Genomic DNA, 26,981 nt, shown 5'->3' on the forward strand with positions numbered 1-26,981 from the left:
GAGCGGGCGGAGCGCCCGTATGGCCGGTGCCCGCGCAGGGAATCGCGCTTGGCTGGAGGAAACTCTGGCTCCGCCGCCTCTGAGCCACCTCTGCAGCGTACAGGGACAGGAGCGCGGCTCCGTGTGCGGGAGCGTTTGTGAAGGATGTGGCCTTTAGCGAGGGCTGGCGTGCCGCTGCTCCCTCAGCCACACACCCTCAAAGCCCCCTTCGGCAATTCAGTCCCACACCTGAAGGGGTCCTGGCCTGTGAAACCCGAGCGGCTCAGCCGCTTTTCCAGGCAGATTCCTCCCGTTAGAGCCTGAGTTGGGAAGGGAGCTCACTGTGAGTGTACAACGTAGCTCCACTTGCAGTTATGGGACACTCAAAATAGAAGCTGGTTATGTGTGTGTGTGTGTGTGTGCATGTGTACGCTTGTTTATTTTCCCCACGAAGATGCTGCACAAAATGTTTGCAAGCCTTAAAAGTTATTTCACAAATTATTGGATCCAAGGTAGATGCATCAACAGCTGGCTGTTCTCAGTTTGTAATTTGTACATGTGTGTGAAACAATTTACACTTCCTCCCTTCTGCGATGAATGGGGTGGAAAGTTTGGATAGATTGTACTGGAACGCTTTCTGTGGACAGTGACAGCCAGCAGGCTCCGGGCAAAGGGGTGCAGTGGCCATCAGAGGTATCCTGGCCTCTTTCCATGGAGCCAGAACTACTCCTCAAAGCCCAGAGGTCTGCAGCAGGCCATGCTGTGAGGAGGGTAGGAAGCTACTTGGTTCCCATGGAAAACAGAATAACAGGGAACCTTTAGTAAAAGCAGCACTGAGAAAAGATACTGCACTAAAATATTGCATAGTTGAAGAGCCACCCAAACTGGATACTGTGTTTTCATAGGGAAGGGAGATACTTCCACATAAAATGCTTGAGGCACAGGGAGAAAATACAGAGTAGAAGTAAGACAGCGAACATTTTATTGCAGACAAGGTCACATTTTCATCAGTTAACTAAGGTAAAATGAGTAACTTCAGCCAGACAAATCCACTTATTCATAAAAGTAGTCTTATTTAAAGTGTAACAAATTTTTCCAGATAAGATGGTCTGATTGACTGAAGCATATCCAGCTATTCATTTGTTTTACTGCACCAATAATCAGATTTATTTTTTTTAATGAAAACCTTTGGTAAAGTACAAACACAGTTTTAAGATGAACAGGATCAATGTTCTATTCTTACTGTGCTGGGAAAAATAAGTACAGCTCTATAGCTGCTTTGATACCTAGAAAAGTTTTAATTAGAGTAAGTGAAAGACTTTTAAAATAAACTCTTAAAGCAAATCTAAAAGAAATAAACCAAGTTCAATGTCCCAAAGATATTTAACCATGAGCAGAAGACTGGTTGTTCCACAGGTATTCTAAATTAGCAACAATTAATTAGTCCACACATGCTTTTTTCCAGCCATTACAGATTCCAAAACGGAATGTAATTTTTCCAAACCAAGACTCCTGAATTTTCATATTCATAAAATATTTAAGAAATGTCTATTCCACCATATAAAAAAGCTTTAATGTACTACAAAGTTAAAAACAAAGAGCAAATGACACAAGCTAAAAGTAGAAAAATACATTTTAAAACATTTATATTTTGTTCCTTACACTGATCAAGATATAACAAAATATTTTAGATTAGACCACTTTCATAAAACTCATGGTGTTTCCAGAAGCAGACAGGTACTGACTTAACAGTCACTGGTCACTCACTAGCCACCTGGCCACCCAGCAAAGGTGTCTGACCTTCACATATATCCAGTATATTTTAACCTTCTAGAAGTCCTGTGTAGACACTAAGCTTTATTACTGGAGGAGTCCAAAAATAACAGAACTATTCTAAGTTAGGCTTGAGAGTCAGTCAGCACCCTTCCCCTCCACAGGGCAATCTCTTGTCAAGGATTCCGATTGCCCCAAAGGTACAGCAAGGACCTGTGTCACTCTGAGACTTGCACGCCTAAAAACTCACATGAACCATGATTTTGAAAAAACAGAGATGATGCGGGAAGGGGGGAAAAAACAAATGAAAAACAGGAGGTATCATCTAATAAATATGGTAACAGAATACAAAGCGGCAGCGGCGCTGCGGTCCCCGCTGCGGTGCCCCCGCCGGCCGGCAGGTGGCGCCCATGGCCCGGCAGCCGCGGCCTCGGCCCGCGGGCAACACGCGGGTTTACAAAGATATGGATTTCTATCGTTTCCTTTGGAAAATGTGTCTGCAGCGTCTTCCGAACGCTGCTGCCACCGGAATAGGAAACGGCTGCTTTTACAGAGATCGTCTGGATTAGACATAACGCTGAAAAGACGGTGTAAACAAGTCGGCAGAAGGGCTGTATGTAACAGAAGAAGGGATAGTATTAAGAAGCACTCTCTCCTTAGCTGGTATTAGAAGAAAACCAGATTCCACTTCAAATAGACATGTCTGTTACTATTAAAATCTAATTCATATATATGCATGTATAAATATGTCTACCCATGCTTTCAAACCCGAGTATATAACACTGCCATGGGTAGCCTGTAAGACTGCTTAGGTTTATACCAACTAAAACAAATTTGTGTTCTCACTTCAGGGCTGAGACATAAACCAGGTTTTGCACTCTGGCTTTCTCCTGACAAATTTTGCAGTGCATGACAGTTTTATGTCTAACTCCAGATGCCATGTTTCCTAAAAAGCAACAATTTTCTGCACCCATGAGGTCTGTGAGAATGTCAGCTCCCTGTTTCGTGCACGTGTTGCACGAGTCGATTGTCCCAATTGGCACTTTAAGACTGTAAGGAGAATTGCAGAAATTGCTACTAAAGTGTAATGACTGTTCCGTCCTCCTCGATACCTCCTCTGGGGATAACCAGACTGTGTCGGGGATCAGTTTTTAAGGAACTGAGTAATTTGTGGAGGTTACCGTTGCTTTCTCGGCCAGAACTGCTGTTGAGCACCAGGTCCCTTTGAAGTCTGTGGCTAAGGCTGCTGCCATTGATTCGAGAGAGGCTACTGGAAGTAAGGCTGTGCAGTTTAGGAATGTGTTGTGGCTCCAGACCACCCTCGATGACAATGTCAGCCTCTTCGTCACTCTCCATTTCATCAGGGTGGAAGTTCTGCAGCATGTGGGGTGTAGGCAAGCTATGGTGACTCGCAGTGCTGTCTGTAGACTGGCCAGAGCTACCAGACATCCTACTGCTCCGAATAATATTGTTCCTCTGGTTTGCTGGTTTGACTGTGATAATGAGATTATGGCTGTTGGCAATCATCATGTCCGTGACCTGGTCAAGAGTCTTTCCTGCTACTTCAATGCCATTGACTTCCAGGACTTCATCATTCACGGCCAGCAAGCCCGTGCTCTCTGCCAAGCCACCAGGAACCATACGGGAGATGAAGATACCAGGAACTTTTTCCAGTCCGTGAGGAGTCACCCTTACACTGGTGCCATCACGAATGTAAAACCCCAAGGGTTTCTCACACCCGTGTCGATACAGCCTCACTCTCCTGTGTGTTTCGGGGAGAATGTCCACATCAATTATGGAAGACACTGGTCTAAAATCATGAGGCATGCTAATGTTGATGTGGGGACGCCGGCGGAGGTTGTCATTGCGCAGTGTCACCAGAGCCTTCTTCTTCCTCGACAGTGTATTGGTCCCAAAATTGCTGTAGTCTACTTCATCTGAAAGAGAAACAGTACCAATGTATCAAACAGAATAATTCAATCTGCAGGCCATTTTCTTCCTCCAGTTGGTTCAGTGAAGGCACTGCACTGCATATGGAAATAATAATAACAATATGAAAAAATTGTTATTGCACTGCACTGCAATATGGAAATAATAATAACAATATGAAAAAATAATACTAATATGGGAAAAATCAGATTAATTCTTCCATTTACTCTAATCTGTGCTTCACTTTATGTCCATCAGCACAACACTCAGAACGAATTAATTGTTTACAATAACTGCCCATACTTCTTCCATGTTTTGGAGAAAAGAGACTTCTGATTCTCAACTCTTGTCAGCTGTGCAGAAGGCAATTTCTTGCTGCAAGCCTGATACACCATCTTGGATGCGAGACTGTATTTTCAGAGCTGGACTATAATCTTTCACATACTTCTCAAGTGGGCAAGGAGCATATACGCATTCCTAACCTAAAAGTCTGAATTGGGGAATGTTTTGATACCCAATACACTGCCTTAACCTTAGGTACAAACATAAAAGCAAGAGTGCAAGAGAGTAGTTAGATATCTTTTCAGTCTAGGCTTTTCTAGTTAAGGGAGTTTTGTTAATACGCATCTCTTGGTACATCACTTTTCTCTCTGGAGTATTTTACTTCAGTTCAGCTGAACTTGACAGCAATAAAAAGTGCTAAAAGTACAATATAACAAAAAGTAGTGTGTAAGCAAGCAGCCTGGCAGAAAGAGAAGCAGGTGAAGGAAACTCCTCTGCTTAGTCTGTATGCTAAGGATCACAGAATGGACATGGATTCACACCCACACTCCTGCCTTGAGAGCAAGATTCACAGGAATAATCTTTCTGCCTTTCTGGGGTCTGCAGTTTAAGGAATTGTTTAAATATTTCAGTCTCTGTAGCAGATATCTCAAGGGCATGTGAGATATTGCCTTTAATTCATCCAAGTAAACTAAGTTATTCCACATAAGAAGTTCATGTTGTGCTCTGCATAAAAAATACTTAAGTCATGAAGTTGTTGGTGTACAAATTGCGTCACCGCATCTCACAATAAAAATATTGTGCATATTTTAGACATGAACCATGCACTAGCTGGAAAGTTATTTCACCAGGAGTTTAAGCATACTTTTCAGATAAACTAACAGACTTGCAGTTTATTCTTCTGTTGAAGATGAACAGTATCATACAAAGTACAATTTCAGAACTGCCACTAAGAAAATTGTTTCTCTGACAAATTAACCTTGCATAGCAATGTTTGAAAGAGTAAGACAATATCTGATGAAGGTTGGAGGAGGGAAAAGGGTGTTAGTAAAAACAAGCTTATAATAGCATTTTTATGTCTTGCAAGGTTTGATTTTCAAGTCCACTTTCAAGATGCATTATTCACAGACTTCAATTAAGTGACATTAAGTTACACTAATTAAAGGACACTAAAAAAAAGTGGTCAGTAGCAACCTGACCTAACTCAGCCTCCTCAGAGCAGGGTGTTAGATTAGGCGGGTTCCAGAGGTGTCCCTTCCAGTCTAAGCTATACAGTGATCCTACATATTCCTTTGGGCTGGAAAAAAATAATTTAAAGACTTCAGAAAGATTATTTCTGCATTCTCCTATAACTTATTTACACTGGCTATAGTAACCCTGAGGACATCACAAGGCATCTGGAAGGTCATCCTGAAGAAAAAGTTTCTGTGAAATGAAGATGTTCCTTGGACAAATCTGTTGTGTTTAACTCCACATTCACCTCTTCTCTCTCTTCCCAGGATGTTCAGAGCTGCACAGGCCCTATTGTGTTATTTAGACCAGTGAGGCACAGGATTGGAAGTCCTTAAAATCACCCAAACACAAGAAGCTCCCAACTGGTTTCTGGAAGGGTATTCACAGCCAAAACAGTGACTGTGGAGAGATGGCACCTTCTCAAGTCCACCTGGTGAGCAGTCAGTGCAGTGACTACTCTTTTGAGCACAGTAGCCAATTACTGCAGCCAAAGCCAGGTGTTATTCCTCTTCTTCCATCAACAAGATCACCATCTACATTCAGCTACTTCTGATGGATGATTCCAAAGGTTCACAACAAATATTTTTCCTTGTAAAGTATGGCTGTACAAGAGATGTCTGTCATCACCACAGTCTCCAACACAGTACCAGCTCACCCCCACAATTCACTGATAAATTTCTGTGACAGTCCTATGAAAACAACTTGGGGCCTGGCAAAAAAGCTTAAAACAAAACCTGCATTCCTTAAAGACTCAGAAAATTAGGCAGGTCAGTACAGTTCATTGCACTGCAGGTAAAATGAAACACATGCCCTGGTGTGTAAACCATCCTGTAAAACAAAACAGCTACACCCTCAATGTTATTTAGAACCACTACTCTTGCTGCAGGAACATAGCAAAGTATGTCAACTGAAGTTTAACATAATTAGCTGTTGCTGTGGCAGATGAAAGTCATCAATCCCTACCAAAATGAAAATAAAATTTCCTTCTTCACAAGGGAACTGGGAGACCTCAGCCAACATCATTCACTTTTATCAACTGTGGGGTGGTCACAAAAAGGTGACCAGTACTAAACTGCTCAGGTGGCATGTGTCAGGCTGAAATGGAAACTGTATCAGTGCATAATTTATGATGACACTCTTTTAATGAAGGTCAGCAACTTGTTAGGTTTTGAGTTTCTCACCATACAGAATTTCAAGCAGGAATGCCACTTCAGCTAAAGATATGGACTGTGCTTGATGCCAGGTCTCAGGCAAGACCAGAATGTACCATATGGAACCAGACAGAGCTAATTTTTCATTTGTTGCCATATCAAATTCCCCTTTTGCAGAACAGAAGGGGTCTGTAGAACTTTGCATGTACACTAGCATGAGAAGTGGCATCAAATGGCACATCTGAACAATGCTTAAAGCACTGAATCTTACAGGGACTCATATTTTCTTATGTCTCAAAGGAGCCAGACTTAAATGTTACTTACATACATACAGGTGACAGAGGGAGAATTAGTCTTTTAGGTCTTGAGCATGTTCCTCATTTCTTGGAATACATCAGATTATATGGATCATTTTAATCTACAAGATGCAGTGCTTTCAGATAAGATGTACTACGAACTGGATGGATAATCCCAGATAATCACTAAACTTTGGACTTGGACTGAATTTTACTTGTGCCCAGAATTTGCTTTTGACTGAAAATACTGTTCCTGTAAAAATAGATGAGGAACATAATTTACCACAGTTGGAGAAGAACTCCTGACCTTTTCAATTCTCTCCTACTTGAATCTGCAGCCCAAAGCTACACAAAAAATACCTCAAACTCTTCTATAGGCACTGAATAGCCGCTCTTTTCCTCAAAAGCTTCAGCTTTCAGTGCATTTGAAGAAACATTTTCTCTATTAATGAGCTATGCTAAATCTTAAGTATTTTGGCTGAGTCTTTTCTGTTACTATGTGTTTGGTCAGTGAGGTGCTTTTGGGTTTTTTTAAAACCACCTACTTACCCATAGGGACCCTTCTGTTAGAGAAGATACATGTACAGATCTCTTCATGCAGAGATGGAGACTGTGCTCATTTTCTTGACAACAGTGATGGTGATGGTTAAAAAAATACCTGTAAAATCTATAACTTTGCTCTTCTAACAATTCTGTAGTCATCCTGTGGCTTTACATAACACCTTACATCTTCCTAGTGGGCATCACAAATCCTATCGTTAAGTCACACAGGACATAAGAGCAGAGCATAGTAAAGGGCTATTTATAAGGCTAAGAAAACTGCTTAGAGCATTTGGTTGTAGCCAAGAGAGTATTGTATTTCTGTAATTTACATGAAACAAGAAATTATAGACCTTCTGAAAAAACCACCAGGAGCACCACTCCCACTGCTTGGACAGCTGCTTTTCATAGGAGCTGCCTGCCAGATAAAATACCAAAGCTTAGCCAGATAAGATTGTATAAACAAGCTGAATTCCACAGAGAAGCAGACTGCCAGGCTCCTATAGGAACAGTTCGTTTCAGACTCTACATTTTCAGTGTACATGCACTCATGGCTTATTATTTCCTCTGGGAACTGTGGAACGTTAGTTGACAGCCCTGGAAAGTACTTCAAAGACAAAATTACTTCCACTAGGGAGAGCGGCACTTCAGGCAGCTTGGGAAGGAGGCCAATGAGTCATTAATAGTGAAGGGTAACCCCTCCATCCAACAGATCTCTATTACTGAGCATTCAAATTAGCAGCAGTCATAAAGCCACTTCAAGGGAACATGTCATGTTTAACTCTTCTACCTTTCTGTGTCCCAGCTACAAAACACTGTCCATGTTTGACAGAAACTGCAGTCACTTTTAATTTTCTCAGAAAGATCAACACCAGAACCATTTGTGAAAGCAATCAGACAGCAAATAAGCTGGCAGCGTCTCATTTATGACCTGTAAGGCTGACTGCATGCAAAGGGATTTAAGAGGAAACAGATACAAAATGAACTATGACTTGGGGGGAGGACCAGTGCCAATACTGCTCATCAAGGAGTATTTAATGGCGGGAAAAAGAAGGTTATCTGAATGCTAACATTGCATTGTATGTGTTGCAGGAATATTAAAAAAGAAAAAATAGCCATACTGCTGCCAGCAACCTCTGGGTGAACCAAATGAAAAAAACACACTGTAGGTAAAGAAGTTGTAGCTGCTATTCTGTCAAAAATCAAGTAATGTATCCCACACATATACAGACCCACACACAGATACTCACTCCCTCGCTCCCCTCATATATCAGAAGAAACTGGACATGATCTCATCAACATTTAGAAGACCACCTAAATGTTATAGTTTATCATTAACATTCAACAGGACTTTTGAAGCAGGAACTATACCTAATAAACTGCAAAATCAGCACTAGAGAGATAAATTTGCCTTCCTACTTAGGAAATGTTCATTAGTAGGTTAGGATTAAAACCTAACAGAGATGTATAATACAAATGTACCTCTACTTCCAGCATGTTTGTAAACTTGTAATATCCTGCCTTCTTTCAAGAAGATAAATGTTATTTTGTTCTTTGGTTTAGCATGTTACAGCAGTCAAAACTAGCATTTCATTAATCTCTATCTCTTTACAGTGTCAGACATGTATAAAAACCATTTTTAAGCTGCTTGCCTTGAGGATGGAGACAATCAAATCCTTGGGACTTTAGCCTGTGCTCCTGGCGTGGCCTCCTGCACTTCTCACTTCTTGTCATCAGAGGCCACTGTTCCCTTGCTGAATCTCTTCCTTTCCCAGCAGGAGGCCCTTGGTTTTGACTACCAGCCCTGCTTCAATGGAGCAGAAGCACGACCTGCAAGTTTGTCCCATGAAAGAAGTGAGGCCTTTGGAAGAGATGGGTGCTACCAAATATAAGTAACCATCCAGGTATGTGCCTCCCAAAGTTATTCTTGTCCTCAGAAATATCAAAACCCAGCTTTCCGAACTGTCCCATAAGCCAACTACAGGACTCCAAATTTTACAGTGGATGTGCAGATAGTGATTACTAGGATTTTCAGGGTTTTCTTCCTCAAAGTTTGATATGTGACTTCTCTTCTATCCTAAAACATGCCAGAAACAACAGCTTTTATCCCATTGCTGCTTTCCACAAACCACATTATGCCAAGATTACGTTATTGCAGCACTAGAAAATTGTGGGGTTTGAGCTTTGGCTTCATTGCCGGGTTTTTTTAAAGTATTAGCTAATCTTTCCCACTTCCTGCAGGAGGTCAGTCGGAAGTTGGGAGGAGTCATGTTTCTGCTGCACTTTGCAGATACCAATCATTATTATGTTTGTGCCAGGTCACAGGTGCTGCCCCAGGCAGGTTTTGATGGTGAGCTGGCTTCCCAGGACAGTCAGCAGTGAGAACACCCAGCAGCAGTACTGGATTGGTGATGCATGCAGAGGGCAACAGCATCCCCTGTAAGCAACTCTCCTGCATGGCTAGCACCATGTATCCAACATCTCCCAGCAGCCATCAACAACTGTATTCCTTCAGCTGATGGCACCAAAATGGGAGGGCTATCAATCCTATTCAAAGATGTTTTGGGGACAAAAAAAACTCAACCTAAAAACCACCCTCCACAACCGATAATTTCATACAATCTATTGAGCGAGTTTTCATTTAAGATTTAAAGTTATTAAAAAGCAACCTTTAATTATTCTACTTCAGCCACTCCATTTTCACCTGCAAACACTATCCTATTCAATCAGATCAGGCAATTGAGGGGAGCACCATTTGTTCCCTCAAACACGCACTAAAGGAATCACTTTTTCCAACAGAAAATGTGTATGTGTTATGCAAAACAAAATGAGAGACAAAACTGCAACAACCCTTATTAGCCAATGCAGACACAATAAAAATCTCATTATTGACACAAAAAGTGGTAAATTTTATCAAGTGAATATTGAATACAACAGTTTCCCAATTGGTAGTAAAAAATATTACTTCTTGCACAAGTCTAAAGTGTGGAAGGCATGAAATGTTTACAGATTGAGCCAAAGAGCAAATTCAGGGAATATAATTCTATTTTTCATAGCTGCAATATTTGGAAAAACCACAAGTAATAAAAATAAATTCACCTCAGGATCACATGAATTCAGAATATGAATTTTACACCTCTGAAAAGAAATAAAACTTTTTGTCTCATGTTAGTCTCAGGAGAAGCTTCAAATGTAGCTTGAAAAGGCAGCACAACATCAAGCAGCATAAAATAAAGGTGGTGTACATACATGACGAGACTATTTACACAGGCATAGGTGAAAGGAAATTATTTTTAAGGGCTGCAATACTGAACCTGATCAGAACCATCATCCTACAAACGAAAATATTAAAACACAGCCTTTTCCTCTGTTCAGAGGTAACTTGATCAGCATCAAAGATCATTTCAACAGCCAACAGAGGGGAGGAAGGCAGGATCTCTATTACCCAGCTAACACAGTTTGCGGCTCACCCGAGGGAACCCGAAGCCAGTGTGGTACTTCACACTCCCTTCTGCTACTGTCTGCCACTTATGCCACTTCTCTGCCAGGTGCTCTCCTCCTCTCCAGTCTAGGGTGATCCTCCCTCCATAGCTAAAAGCAAAACTGATAGCGATCAAGATTCTTTTATTGCCCCGTGCTCAGCTACCTGCTAATCATGTTTCTGTAGCGTGCAAGTAGTTTTCCTTCTTGGAAGGAACAGATATCCCAGAACTGGAAGCACTTATTCAAAGGTGGCAAGAGACACACTCAAAGGCTACAAACATTAAATCTGTGACAAACAAGGATAGTACAAAAAAGACTGTTTTCTGTTCTGAAGTAATTCTTTCTCATGCATTCTTTTGCTGAGTAACACCTTATTCATCCCAAGCTAGTTCAGACAGGCAAGCTAGGAAGTGCCTTTTCACTTATTCTTCAAAATTCCCAGTGAAAATAATTTAAAAAAATCACTGAACTGTGGAGAAGTGCATATTTAATGAAAATATAAGTCTCAAAGAAATAAATGTCAATCTCTTCCACACCCTTTATCCTGGAGTGTTCTGAAGTTGCTACCAGACTTTCTCAGAGAAAGATGTGGTTTTATGCCGTCAACATTTTTTCTAAGGTTGTGTTTTCTCTCTTCAAAAAAAAAGGACACAACAATGTTTTTATAGCTTCGCTGTTGTGGTGTGATAATGCCACATATATCCTGCAAAGGAGGGGAGGGAGAGAAAAACATTTGCAGTGCTTCTCAAAGCACTTTTCTGGTTCCTGCCTCCAACCCAGCGGATTGTAAATGAAATCCAGATTCTGCCTCTTATCATGGAATTAAAAAGGCTTCAAAACAAGCGTGGCATAAGAAATTAATTACAACACTTGTCTTTCAAGTCACGACCTCTGGGAGTCTCCCAAACTTTGCTGGCTGCAGTCAGGTTAGTCACAAGACAAACAGCGGCTGTGGCCAGCCCCGACAGCTGCACCCTCTCATCAGCCCCACACAGCCGCTGCCCCGGATGGCCCGGGCCCTACGGCACTGGCAGGCTCCTGCCTCCACCTGCGGCCTCCCGGATGCACCGGGATGCCCTCCTGGCTGCTGCGACTGTGGGAATCCCAGACAGCTTATCTCCTGTGCTCTGGCGGGGCAGGAACAGGCGGCGCTGCCCCTGCAGAGACAAGTTTTCCAGCCCCCCCGTTCCCCAGGCTGCAGCAGGCCGGGGCAGGCACAAGCAGGCCCGCGGGCAGGAGGAGGAGGAGGAGCAGCACGGAGCCCTGGCAGAAGCAGGTCTGAGCCAGTCATCATCCGTCCACGCCAAGGAGTCCGGCGAGCACAAACCCGTGCGTCCCGCACGGAGATAATGGCACTGGAAAGGAGCATCAGCAAGCGAAGCAAAATCGTGGGCTCCTCAGGTGGTGGGGGACAAGGGAGGAGCATCTTCTGAGTGCTGCTGGTGCAAAGCAGAAAAGTTGCAGACACCCACTATATAAATATATTTAATGTTTGGTTTTCTAGTAGACACACGAGAAGCAAGGTCAAGAGCCCAGGTATTACAATTCAAACTGTATCTGTAACACTTCCCCAAGCTGGCGGCACTCTTCCCCTCCAGAGGACATGGCTGCTCACCTTGCAAATGGAAATCATCTTCTTCCCGGTTATAAACAAAGCAAAAGCCAGGAAGCCCTCTTTCCTGAGGACAGGTTGCAAAGCAGTAAAAGCTGCCTGCAGAGTGCAAAGTCAGAATTTTCCTGAATGATCATGAGGGCAGAAGCAAAGGAGACTTGTCTCTAGAGCTCAGTTGCTCCTGCAGAAGCCCAGCCGAGTGCCAGGCAGTGCAGAGCCGACCTGCTCTACAGAGAGAGGCTGGGAAGAATGTCCCACTTGGGAAACAAAATGCCAACCCCATCCCCAGTGCACAGCCACCCCCAGTTGAACACTGCTACTGCTGTACCCTGAGGCTCTGCCCACAAGCTAAGGAAAAAAACATTAGTCCAAGGAGGGCTGCCTGTCTTTGCCCTGCGTACACCCTCCTTACAGAGCCAAGGACAATCTGGCCACCTTGGAAGAGGCTCCACAATACATTTTTTTTTTTTACCCAGCACAACAGCCAATATTTAACAAAAAGAAACTTGACCTCTTGAAGCTCTCAGTGCAATATTTATCATAATCCCTGTGTTCTTCACACTCATTCACACCCATGGCACATTTCTATGTGGCTCCTATAAGGCCTGCTGCAATGGTGGCCCTTACCTGGGCTTCAGCAGCATGTCACCTTGTTTCCTTTGCTGTCTTAACACCATGAAGCAAGAAGGTTACAGCTATGTCCCTACCCCTCATTCACAAAACAGAAATAAAGTCTTGCCTAACATACAAGAATCATGGCTTCCACTGCTTAAAACAAAATCAACTTGTTACTTTTAATGTTAGATTAGCAAAAACCTTTCCCGGCCATCATCAGAAAGCAGGAGGCCCTTAACTCTCATACCCAGTTCTGTCAGGAAAGTTCATGTTTTTCTTAGAAGCAGCTTAAAGGATCGTGGTGATTCAGGCAGAAGGATCAGCTGTGTAGAGTTACTGGCTAAGTGATTTCTGTAACATTTTTGTAATGCTGTATTCCTTTCTCCATCACTGGCTACAGCTCCATACCCAGTTAGGTACACAAAATAATTAAAGGCTGCAGCTTGGGCAAACTTTCCCCCTGAGGATACTCCCCAAGATCTGCTGACACTCATAGCACCTGCATACTTGAGGGGCTTATCCCACAGATGACCACTAACTCTTTTCCTTTTCCTAGAACATTAAGCACTGATCTGCAACACTGAAAAAACAAACACGAGAAAAAAAAAATCCCAAGTACACCACCTGTGTTTACACTGTTTAAAACCTGGCTTCTTTCTTCCCACTTTTGAGAAGTTCCATTATTATGTGAGCGTGGCAAGCTCGTGGCTGGTGCACTTTTTCCTTTAAAAAAGTGCTTCTTCCTATGAGCACATGATACAAACAAGGGAGGGGCAGACAGGAAGTGATTATTCAGAAATTAAAGAATTAGATCAAGTTCCACGATATCAGAACAAAACATGACACATGGCAAGTGAAGCTGACATTTACTGGCTCAAATGGAAGAAAACTTTATTTACTAAATATAATTCAGGCCTCATGCAAATATTTTGCCTCCTTAATGAGTATCAGTGTTGGCAGATGTGAGCATGACATGTCTCCTGGGAGCACCAGTTACTCCATGTATTTCACCAGCAGAGTTACACAGAAATACAGATGTACAGCTTCTACCCAAACAAGTTTTTTTTTTTAATGAAAGCATAACTCTGCCAGTAGCAGCAGCAAGGATAGCACTTCTGCTCATGGTTTGACTGGCACGGCTGTTCCAGAGATGCTAAACACAGGCCCTGCTCAAGTTCAGCCCTCATCTCTGTTGCTAACAATCTCCTGCCACAATGAACGGAGGTTCCCAATGCCATGGGTACACCCAGTATTCATGCCACTGGGAATTCCCTTAATGATCTCAGTTTTCCTGTTACACAAGAGATAATAACACTGAGTCATCACCACATTTGCCTGTTGATTGTCGGGGGATAGGGGCAGACATCTACCTGACAGAACGTACAGCTTTCGCAGCCTGAGCCGTGCTCTAAGTGCACAAACTATGTTAAGACATGAATTTTACTGTAGCTGGAAAATTAAGTTGTGGCCAGACTACTGCTGTACAACTTCTTAGTGTGGAATTGCTCCTCCTGATTTACTGCCATTTCAAGTTCCAGAAAAGACACCTTAAAGAAAAGCATCCCACACAAGAGAACTAATTACATAAAGTCCTTTTCATCTGTGAATCCTGAAATGCTAAAAATAAAAGTTTACTGTTCACGGGAGACTAAGCTCCCATTAAAATGGTTCAACTAAAAACCTGGAGAATACATCAGAGGTTACACAAAACCCAGCAGCTTTAAAGGAAAGAGGAGGGATTTACAGGGTTCAAAGGCAGGAAAGAACAGATGAGGTATGTTAGGACTTATTTTCATTACACTGCATAGTTTGTTTCCAAGAATGCTTTCAACAGAAGCATCCTCTCCATACAAAAGGCAAGTGCCTGTTGAGCTGACAAGCTTGGACACAAGCTGTGTCCCAGCCCGCAGACAGTGAACTGCTACCAGTAGCCTTGGCTCACCACTTCTTGTGTCTGCTTCTGAGACTTTTCTCCACCTTCAGTCCCACAGGGGCTCTACCGTGAGCAGTCAGATCACATCTTCACCTCCCATGTGAAACAAGAAGGAAATAAAAGCACCTTCTGCTTTCTTTAGACAAAAGCCTTGTGTCCCTTTTCTGTCTTTCCTCACCTCACTTAAATTGCTAGACAGCATCAGGAATTGGCAAGATCTTTAATAATAAGATCAGGCAGCATTACTAAATGCATACTAAATTCCCACAACAGGAGCCAAATGGTGACCAAGACAAGAATATTTATTCAATGATGTGTTCTATCTTCAGAAGAAAAGCATTCCAAGGACATGAAAAGTGAAGACAAATAGCTATATAAAACAAAACAATGGCTCAGACGTAGGTGTGATTAAAATGCTTTCTTGCTAAGATGCTCTTGGGGGGGATACATACACTCAGCACTAAGTTGTGCTGTATTTTAATAACAGACAAGCTAATGGAACATGTTATTTACAGTTTACCAGCTTGAGAAAGTTTTGCAGCTGCAGTGTAGAGATCAACATTAAGAACCAACAAGTCACTCTCAAGGTTAAGGAAGTTTTCTTTGTGCTTATGTTAAATGTTATGGACATGTTTTAAGGTGGCCAAGAACCAAAGCACAGCACCTTTTGTTCTGTACAAGCATCAGTGCAGGGCACCTCTTGCAGACACCAGGAAGATCTCAGAGCTTCCTCCCATGCTGAAGGACAGATAGAGAGCATCAAAGAGACAGGTTAAACAAGTTCCAAAGTTAAGGTCACCTGTCCTTAGCTTAGCAGCTAACACCACATTAATTCAGGGAGCTGCAGTGAGAAAAAAATAAAATAAAACAGAGAAGTAGAATTTTTTTTTCTGGGCTCCTTTTCCTCCAAACCCAGGCAGATTGTATTAATCTGCTCAGCTCCAGTTTTTCCTTCTGCGTGGATGCAATTTAACAACCACATCACCACGCTAAAACTCTACACAAGACAGCTCATCTTGCCATTGTCTGTATCAGCTCATTTCACACAAGTCAGGCCTTCGACCATGGCAAATCAAATGATATGTTAGTTGAAAGGAATCCACTTGAACTCTTACTCTCCACTTTTCATTACACAGATACAGTACTGAAAGTTTAAGAAATAAAAGGGCTGTGGCTATGAATTACCTGCTTGTCTGTGGAAAAAAAAACCTGGAAAATCCTGATACTAAGACTAACTGAAGTATAGTGAAAGAGTGGTGAAGCATTCAAGACCAGCTAGGCATCACAGAGATCAAAAAGCCAGTCAATAGAAGGGAGAATCTCATTTGTAACACAATTTCTCCTGGGAAAGCACCACTGTCCTGTTTGGTTTTATGCCTCTCCTGTCAGATCAGTCAAAGGCCAATGTTAAGTTAACATGCCAGATTTCACATCATCTGCTTGCCCAAACAGCTGGGAAAACTGATTTAGCTGAGCTCTGCTCTTTTGCTCGCTTCAGATTGTTGTGTTAATTAAAAAGTCTTGCTCTTGTGTTACACAGCCCACAGGAAGAGAGAAGGAGATTCCTAACTTCATAATCACGTTAGCCAATAGCTCCCAGCGCTCTCCGCGCCACTCCGCAGAGCACCAGCACCGTGCCCTCGGGCTGGCAGCCTGGGGGAGGATGCTGCGTAGGAGACTCCTCATGTTATGCAGCGTCAGCCTGAGCTCCTTCACAATGGGAGCTTTCTGCCAAAGAGCAACATAAAATCCTCCCTAAAACTACAAGCCTGATGGAGCGAATTTCCCAAACAGAAAGCCAGCCTCACAAAAATCCACTCAGTAAGCAAAAGTAGTCACTAGCTGGGGAGTTACTGGATATGAATGTGTCCCCTTTGGGCTCACCCCTAGCCTAACAAGTAAAAAATATTACTATTGTCACCTCCAAGCTTAGACTTTAGAATTTCCATCTTGGAAGCACTACAAGGAGTGAGTCACTCTATATACCTTGGCAGCGACTTGCAGGCCAACAGGGAATATGCAGAAGGAAATAATGTCACCAGTTGGTGAGGCAGCAGCTATGTTTACCAGCCTAAACAAGCTCGTGTCTCAGTACTTTCAGTTAAGTGTGGCCAACAGCAAATCTCCAATCCACAAGTCATAAAACTTCCACCTCAGAAATAATTTACTATTTAATATGTCTGAAAATTAGAGATCTTCAAAAGTTATCCCAATCACTGAAGAAGAATACTAGCTATTAGAATCACACCAAGTGGTGAATTCTTTTGAGTACCATATTGTCCTTGCCTGATCTCTGCAAGGCCTTTAGCAGAGCAGGAGGTTTGGACACTGGAAATGCAGAAGTTGAGTGGCAGCTACCTTGTCCTATCTCTGGGAAGCAGGAGGAAGCCTTCACAAAGAGGAGCCAGGCGTGGTGGCACAGGGCACCACAGGACAGCAACCACAGCAGCTCAGCACAGACAGGAGTGAGGCAGGGAGATGTCAACCTGATTGATTTTGACAGCCTGAGGAAGGTTTAGGCATTTCAGCAGCTACAATTGACCATCATCAAGAATTTGCCAGGTGTGACCAAGCTAGTTAGGAAAAAACAAACAAAGCCCCCACCCCAACCCATTTTGTACCGGTCAAACTGAATTTTGAGTGAGATATCAATAAACAAGGCACTGAATAATTAAGAGAACTGCTTATGTATCAAGTGAGATGGATAATACTGTACAAAGTGCAACTTATTTACTAGCTAAGGCTAAGAATAAACTGAGGAATTAAGGGCTCTCAACACAACAATTTACTCAATAAGCTCTAGCAATTTACACCTGTGCTACCTGAGGAGCAGTGCTAAAGATAGTCGGCAGTGCACTTAAGGAAGTCTTTCTTACTTCATGGCATATACACTCTGCTGACTTATTCACATCTTGAGCTAAAAGTTAACTTTTATAAAGGGCTAATGGAGATGCATCAACTGCACCTTTGAAGCAGACAGTGAGGGAGCAGCACAGAGCCAAGTTTATAGCATGGTAGAGTTAGGATGAATGTCACACCAAAGGCTGGCTAGGAAGCTGTGAGAATCCCACTAAGCAGCAACTTGAGAGAAATGCATTAATGAAGCAAGACCCTTAAGCTGTTTTTGTCTACTTCCAACAGATCTATTACCCTCAGAGGATTTATTCTTTCAAAAGCATGCCAACTGCCTTCACTACCAGAAATGCTTTATAAAAAGCTGGACACTTGTATGAGCAAGTATCATGTGCAACAATTGCATGTTTTCAAAATGGTCTGCAAAAAATTAGGATGAGGATGCAAACCCCTCCCACTGCACTGATTCAGAAATCAGGAGACATATCTTGTCACCTTTACCCCTCCCTAAGAAGTTTTAAAACTGTCTGATAATAGACTACATACACATCCTTTCAAGCCTTTTTATTTGTATTATTCCAAGTCTCTAGGATGCTTTCCTTAAGGCCACAAATGGAAGAAAGTAACCATGAGTACAAACTCTCCCCTACTCCTCTCTGGAACTTATAGATGCCTTAAGGAAGACTTAAAGTAAGGCACAACAGTTTGACTAAGATGCTTAAATACCCAGGTGTTTTCTCCCTCACTATGTATACTCTATGCCCTATCAGCTGCCAATGGGTTAACAGGCAGAAACAAAGGTGTCATAGGCTTTTAACACTGTAACCCCAAACTCACAAAATAAAGCCTTGCAAGAGCCTCATTTTCTTTTAATAAAATACTAAGTTTCTGCTGCCCACTTGTGAGGGCACTTCAAGCATCCTTATTTTCTAAGCCAACAGAAACTGTGTCTTAGCAAACTCAAGGAAGGCAGCCTTACAAAAACCATGTTCATTTTTTCTTATGAGGAAACAATTTTCTGAAATTTATTTTCAGATTTCCATTTTTGAGGTATCAGCCCATGGGGCAGCAGCACACTCCAAGTGTCCCTAACTGGCATTTGCAGTTATTGCCGTTTGAATGAATTGCTCATGCAGATATTAATTGTCAGCACACACTTATCACCAGCCATGACTATCTGCAGATTCTTCAAGAGAAAGTCTGCCTTTCTATAATAGCATTCTCACTACATCCACTTCAAGGAATCATTCACATTACAAAGGAGGTAAACAAATTAAAGTGACCAGATTGGTAGAGCATTTACAATTGGAGTAACTTGTAAAGTTTGAGAATTTCGTTTAGGCAGAATGTTTGCACAGCAAGTTCTCTTTAGATGACTAAGCTGTCACTGAAACTGGCTGAAACTCTGAACCACAATTCCTCTCACAGGGGCTTTGCCAGCTCTGCTGCCTACTGCCAGTTTTCATCAGTTCAGCAGCAGCCGCCACCACCACCTGACAAAACTGGTCCAAATTCAACTTCTGTATCAAGCCTTGCAGTCTAGGGGCAAGGTAAGGCAGCCAAGCACGGCAAGAACATTCAGACTTTTTACACTGTGGAGCTAGACTCAGAATGAGGGAGAAGGTATTTTGTTTCTAGGAATTTACACAAGGTCAATACTGAGAAACTTCTCTCTATTGCTCTAGCAGGGAAAGCCACATGAAAAAAAGAAGACAGACTACTGTATCAGACTTCCCTCCTCCAACATTTTTATTTTCCCCCCTTCACATGTCTAATGAAGCATGAAAGCTGTTGCTCCATCCCTTCTGCTGTCTCTCTCTGCCAGCAGTATAGCCAAGAGATTCTAGCTCTAAAATTTACAGACTGTATTATAACCTGTTGGCACCTATCATATAAAAAAAATATGCCAGATCACATCCTTCAAACAATTTTCATCAGAAGAAGTCATGCTGTCAGTGGGGTGCAGAAAGTGGAAGAATTCCTGTTTACTGTTAGACTTGAAAATTTACTGGGAAAAGGACTTCCAATTACAAGCTAATACCTGAAACACCACACCAATTTGTGTGTCATTAGCACAGGTGTTTATCTAGAAGGCTGACCTAAAGTTTGTGGATGAAGAATTATTGCAGATGGGTGACCAGCAACTAACATGAGAGGAATGGGACACACAGAAAAACATTGCTCAATGTCTGTTAGGGTACCAGAGGAGAGACAAGGCCCTGTCCTCTCAGAGGGCATCTGTGCAAAAGGAGGTGTACTGTGTCATGCTATTGCACTCTCAAATGTCACTGTCAGGGCTCAGACTGCTATATGGACACTGAGCTGCCAGGCATGCACAGACTTCAGCTTCCAAAAGCTGATCTGTCATTTCATTTTAGGACAGGCTTGACTTTGTGATGTTTTATTTTAGATGCTGTATTACTTTCACAGGTCCCTTAAAAGTTAAGCCATGAACTGTTAGCTGGAGTCGGCTCGCTAAAAGGTACCTCAGACTTGAAACTCAAACAGGAGCACAAAATGCAGTCAAAGAGTCACTAGTATCCAAGTGTGAGAATCAAATAAAGCTGGCAAAGCTGGGACTGCCACTGCAAGGGGAACATACCTAACATCCTGCAGCATGCACAAGTGGATGCCACCTGCTCCAGCCAGGGCTGAGCACAGCTCTGTCCTACTCATACTGAATTAATCACTGCAAAATGGGGACAGGGGAAGTAGACACACTGCGGGTCTTCTCACAAAAGCTCCCAACCCAAATAAAAGCCAGATTCCTGCCCAGTGTTGGGAAAAAATACAGCAACTCAGGATATCACCTGAGCTCAGGATATCACCTTTTGGAAGCTTACATCTCTCCTGAGTAAGTGCAGCAAGGCCCTCAGGAACACAAGCTGGCTCATTTCTGAGCTGTAACACACAGATCTCATTTCTGCCTATTCACAGGTGGCTGACTCGTACCAATAGTGCAGCTCTGCCAAACCCACCCAACAGGCCCAGTCTGAAACCTCCAGTGCTGCCAGCTTCCCATGGACAAACCTGATCTTTCCTAACTTAACTCCACTTTCAGCTCTTTTATCCTGACAAGAGACTAGGTTGTTCAGGATGCTCCTGGCTGACAAGCAAACTCCTTTTGATTACTGCTGGTTGTACTAATACAGGCAACACTCTAGCAGCTGGTTCTACACAACAGAAGGCTTGAGGAGACAAAAACCCAATCACCACACCAATAAAAAACAGGGCCATTAACTGATGAACTGCTTAGAGAAGCAAATAATTTGTCAGCCATTGGCCTGCTGCACTCTGCTCATGCAGCAACTCTGTCCAGTCTCTCCTGACAGACTTCTTTCAGGGCAGTGACTGGATCCACATTTTTGGTACACTGAGTCTTCAAATTCTAAACACAATATGGAGATCATTGAAGCTTGTGGAAGAGAAAATGCAAGCAGAGAAAGCACTGGTTTGTAAACAATCTTCAACATTTTCCTGTAAAAAGAATGCAATGTCTTTCATATATATATATATGTATGAAAATTACATTCATACATACATATGAACAAGCATTTCACAATTTTCAATCACACGTTTTCATTTGCTTTGGCCCACTGCTCTCTGGAAGACAGCCACACTGTATTGAACATTCCACAGTTTCCAAGTTTAGACAGAACAGGCCTGAAGACAATCTGGATTCAACCCAAAAAGCAACTTTGCCTCAATTGAACTTTATTGGCAATTCTGCTTGTGAAGAGGCAACCTAAGAGAAGGGAAGGCTCATGTCAGTGTTACATTCCATTTCAGTCACAGACAGACTTTCAGTGTGAAAGTTTTTCTCTGTTTACACCATGAAAAGTAAAAAAGCAATATGGAAAACAATTCGAGAGGAAAAAAGAATCAATACTGTTATGTTGTGAAGAAGGGCTATGAATAGACATGTGAGCAATGAGGACCACATCCAGCCTACTGGTGGTTTTGCAGAAAGGACAGATTTGATTCATGAGCAATTCCAGCATGCCTCCATGGTTCAAGGCTACAAGTTTAGGTCTCAGACTGAGAATTTTAAATACCCATTGTACTCAAGCTTGAATTTGGGTTGACTTCTTGCCTACACTTCCATCTAACTTTTGTAGCTGATCCAATTGGTCCCTGCCTCTGTAAGCCATGCCATGCTATGACAGAATTATTTAATGCAGTTTATGTGCAAGTTTGTAGTAGAAGACGACCAATTCAGGATGAATAAGTTATATCACACATTGAAAACATCAGTCCTTAGAGATAAATGTTTCCTATGTTGTCTCAGCTCAAAAGCCTAAGCCTTCCCTGCTCCAAGTTTGATTTGCAGACTTTGCTTTGGAAAGGATTCTTTTCAAGTCAAGAGAGGCCTGTTAAATAAAGTCAAATATATGTGATAGCTCTGTATCAGCTATTTCTGGATGCTTTTATGGCAGTAATCAGCAATCTTATGCATGTTATCACCTGACTATACAGACACCACCTCTAAAGCAGCTACTGAGGAAAACAGGCAGGAAGTAAAGCCATGACTTCTGCTTTGGAGATAAGGAAAACACTTGAAGGACTATTAACAAAAACCACAAAGATAGCAAGCTAGTAGCTGGCTGTTCATCTGTCCTAGCTTCAGAATAAATCCTTGAAATTTGTCTACCAATCCCCAAGCAGCCCCCAGATCAAAAGGACAGCAAAGAACCTCTGACCTCATCAAGTTCCTTCTGGAACAAAGACGTGCACGCACATATGTGCTGGAGCACAGATGATGATAAGCTCTGCAGAGCACTCCCTGAAGCTAGGCCATGTGGCCAGCATCAGAGGGGTGATAAACTCTCTGTGAATATATCTGTATAGAAAAGGCCTTTAAAGTCAGATTGCTGACTGCAGGATGTGCTGTTCCTAGCCAACAACTTGCTCCAAAAAGATGCCTGCTGTCTGTATGGCTGCTCATTACCTTGCAGTGTGAAAGAGAGGCTGACCTGTGGATTTTTACCACTTATGAATGTAACCCACAGTTCCTAAACACAGGGCTGTAACCCAGACTCTGTTCCAAACGTCAGACATCCTTCCAGTTCAATCTGCAGAGACAGATTAGATCTGACAGCAAGTTGCTTCAGTATGAGCAGAGGAACCTGGAGAAGGGACACTGCCATGGCTCACTTTGACAATCTGGTTAAATTCTGAAGGAACATCCAAAGAAAGGAAAGGTTTGCATCTGATGTTGAGTGAGATTTGGAGTAAGAGCGGATAAAAACCAGGGTTGTTTGTCCTAGGAGGTTCTGACAGGATCTTAAAGCAATACTTAGGGTCTGGTCAGCATCACTAACAAAGGCCAGCAGAGCTATGGTGATATGCCAGCAGATGGACAGCAATGTTAAGTGCTACGGTGGCGGGAGCAAAAAGCATTTGACCATCTGCTGAGCTCACTGAAACAGTGGCTACTTAAGCGAAAAAGTTAACTTCCAGAAAAACAAAAGCAAGCACAGCCTGTTCTTCAGACAGTCGACTTTATAGATATCCACTCTAAGAATCTGATGCATACAAGGCAGTAGCCCAGTATACACACAGAGAGCCAAAGGGTGTCATAGACATTCAGTTACAGAGATATTTAGAGGAGCACAATGGAGAAAGAGAAATAATAAAAATGAACAGGAACAGAGAAGAGAGGAAGAAAAGGAGCATGTGGAGTGGGTTAGTGCTGAGCTAAAGGAGCATGTATAATGAAAAGAAGCACTAAGAGCATTTACAAGAGTCAAAGTCTGTATAGTCTTAGAAGGCTGGCCACAGGGAAAGAAGATAAGTAAACTAGAGGGTAAGGCATCAGCTTATGAAGTAGAAAGAACACTGTGGACGGCACTGACAAAAAATGAGATTCATTACTTGGGAGAGGATGGAACCAAAACCAATGCTAAATACTCAAAGGACTTCTGTTAATAAACCTACATACATTTCCTCAAACACTCATTTCAGTCTGAGATATGCTCTTCTCAATGCAGATTCCAGGAGGCATATAAAGAAAAAGTTTACAATTCACCCCACCTAGATACCAAGTGCTGATTTATTTGTATCCTCCTTTCTTTCCACTGAGGACAGGAATAGGAAATAGGGTAGAAAACTCTATTCCAAACTCACATCAAAATCTTTCATTTTCACCTCTAGAAAAAGAAAGCTGTAGTTTTTATTGTCCAACAATACATTAAGGACTCTACACTGTAAGGCCTCCTTACAATGTAAGTGTCATGTATCACTATCACCCCTCTGAAGTCAGCGGAGCTGCAGCTAGATCTGCTTCATGAACTTCACTGTTTAAACATCAGCTTGATGTGCTGTCCAGCTGAAAAAAAAATATTATCTATTTTTAGAGATTTATATCTTTTCCACCAAGACAGTGAATCCTGATTTCTGTTTTTGGTGAAGTCTTCAAGGTCTGGGTCTAGTCTTCTGGAAGCCATCAAAGTCAGTGCCTGCCTCAAGTGTTCAGAACTTGGCAGCAACATTTGCAGACTAAGTGTTGAGATGTCCTCTGAAGACTTACTCCTGGCAGCATGCAGATAGGTGGATTGCACTGCCCAAAGTCTACACAGGTGTTCAATGAATAGTGCTTTATAAGCTCTTTAGCCTACAGGGATAGATCACACCATGTCTTAGTGACTTCTCTGTGAAGGCTAAGGTTAATTCACAAGTGGGCAGGAGCCACACCATTCCACTTTGGTGCTGCTGAAAGATAGAAGCATTGCTTAAAACTAGGAAAAGACATGGCATTTCCAACCCAGCAACACATTGTGCAAAATAAATTCTGATCCTACCCTAAAGTAATTTCATGTCTATTCCTCATGCTTCTCCTCTCAGCTGCTGAAGCAATCGAGTTGTACAGCTCCACTCCTAGAGCACAAAAACAGAACTAAGGGCAGAGGAGACAGGAGGTTGAGCCAGCTGCTGCACTGCACTCAGCAGAGAATTCTTGTTCCCTGAACTGATGAGGCCACAGAGAAGACTCTCACTCCTGCAACTCTGTTCTCTCAAGTAACGAATGCTAGGTGTTGGGAGGAGGGATAAGGGTGCTGGGGGTGGTGGTGAAAGATGATCTCACACAGCTATCAAGAAAAACAGGAGAGAGGGATAGGAAAGAAAGCACATCTGACAGACATGTTAAGAGATGTCTGAACAAGAGCAGGGCTGGCCCAAAACCACACCAGTCTCTTGGGAGTTGTGGAAGTAAAAGCAGTTCTGCAACTAAAAGCTTATCAATCACTTGTGTGCGTATGCTCTAAGAACTCCTGAGGAATAAAGTGTGGGAATTGAAGGAAGACTTTACAGGCTCTCAACAGGAAGAGAAAAGCAGATAGGAGAAAAGGGGAGAGCATAAGAAGCAGCACAAACATTATGTTTGGGAAAAGCCAAGACATATAAAATGCCAATGTGCCATATGCCTGGAACAATTCTTATCTCACCTCCTTTGAATAACCAGTGTCACATTGCTGACTTCCTTCACATTCCCACTTACATCAGACTCTCCCAAAACATCATTTCTTTTTCAGGAGTGGTGACTGCTATGCTGCAACCAAACAGCTGCTGAAGGAAGGAAGCAGTGAATTTTCAGTCAACTTACTAGTTATGCAACTCTGTCAAAAAGAATAATAATTCATAGAACAGGATGATAAGAATTATATACCGAACTATCACCATTACTTTACTAAGCATGCTTGCCCACAACTTTAGCAATCCAGGAGAGGTGGTCAGCTTGCTTCCTAGGGGGAAAAAAAAGCAAGCCTGATAACACCAGGTTACAGACTTAATCCCACAAAACATGACACCGCCTTGCGAAAACATATTCCAGCCTAAGCTTGTTTAGGTAATTAAGACAAAAGATCTTCCACCCTACCTTTGCTATAAGGTATTCCAGTACAACTGTACCTGACACTTAGCCTGAAAACATGCCCATTCAAGTTTGGCTACTGGATTCAACTCACTTAAAAATTCTTCTGCATAACTTGAAAAACTGAACATATACTTCCTCAACAGCTGGATGATTAACGTTAATCAGCCATTTCACTCCTCTCTCACTGTTGCTGTAGCCAAGGGCTGAAAGGATTCACTATAAAAGCCACTTAATTTATAAAGCTTTGTCACATGACAAATATGGTCATGACTTAAAATTATCACCAAGCCTTTCCTGAGTCAGCACCACCAGACTTACCCACCTCCTGCAGTAAGTGTCTGTACAGTTCAGCCACATTACTCCAGGAGTACACACTCCAACTCTTATTTCTGGCAAAATTGCTCTATCCTCCCCAGAGCAGGTTTTAACATGGATTTTAAGTCCAACACAATGCAGCTATAGCTGTATGTCAGTATTCAGTGCTGCTGCATCACTGCATTGATTTGGTGTTTGTCATAGTTCATTCCTGTTTGAATATATAGGTCTCTAACAACTCTCCAGAGTAGCACAGCACACTCAGTAGCAGCACAAGCCTCCCTCATAATACAGCTCCTCCTTGACCCAGAAACAAGAGCCCTAGAAGGGCAGAGTAAGGTATCTGTAAGCTTTCAGGTTTGGAGGAATTTCACAGAGCACATGTGTCCAATCCCTCACTACCACATTCAATTTCAAAGAGTGGTCTCCTGAAGCCAGTTAGATGCTTTTTCTCATTTTGTGTCATGGGAAGGCTCTCTGAAATCACATGCTCCATTGATTAGAGACCATATGAGCTGCAGCACAGGTGTATTTCTGCCAGTTCACAAGCATTTACTCTCATGCCAAAACAAGCCTTCAGCTTCTTCACCTCCTTTCCTTTTCCCAGTCTCATCAGTGCTTCATGTAGTGACATCCACATAACTCCTCTTTACCTGATTTTCTGGCCCAGGGGCAGTGACATTTTGATTGGTATCACCAGGTCTTTGCCATCTAATGAACTCCCAGTTTCTATCTTTCTAGCTCTGAATGATCTGAAGGCATCTGCCTGCAAGGGCCTGGACTGCAAGCAGAAGCATTTCAGAGCTGCTGCTCCATTATTTCACCTATGACAAGGCAGGAGTTTACAAGAACAGAATAGGAATAGGCATGTTAGTTTTGACAAGCTGGGACTTGAAAATAGGAGCATGAGGGCATGTCAAGTAAAAAAAATAGCATAATTCTCAGAGTTTTATGAGAAACTTACTGAGAAAACATTCATGAGTTTTGCCTATATTTAAACTTCACCCCTCACTTTCACCAGCATTAACAGAAAATAATTAAATCCTTTGTTTATTGTATTTGCTTATGTTGCCCTTTTTGAGTGGTGGGGGGTGGGGTGGGGAATGTGCAATCC

At 42.4% G+C, this 26,981-nt stretch overlaps 1 protein-coding gene across 1 annotated transcript in view; it reads right to left on the minus strand.

Moving 5' to 3' along the window:
- Window positions 1-952: 952 nt before the first annotated feature.
- Window positions 953-26,981, minus strand: part of PARD6G (par-6 family cell polarity regulator gamma) — a 63,726-nt gene continuing 37,697 nt past the window's right edge. Inside the window, exon 3 of the mRNA XM_030971096.1 lies at window positions 953-3,689. Within this exon, the coding sequence (XP_030826956.1) occupies window positions 2,830-3,689 (860 nt within the window). The 3' untranslated portion in view covers window positions 953-2,829. The remainder of the gene's footprint in view (window positions 3,690-26,981) is intronic.

Source organism: Camarhynchus parvulus, chromosome 2, assembly GCF_901933205.1.
Source record: "Camarhynchus parvulus chromosome 2, STF_HiC, whole genome shotgun sequence".
In the NCBI taxonomy this organism is placed as follows: domain Eukaryota; kingdom Metazoa; phylum Chordata; class Aves; order Passeriformes; family Thraupidae; genus Camarhynchus; species Camarhynchus parvulus.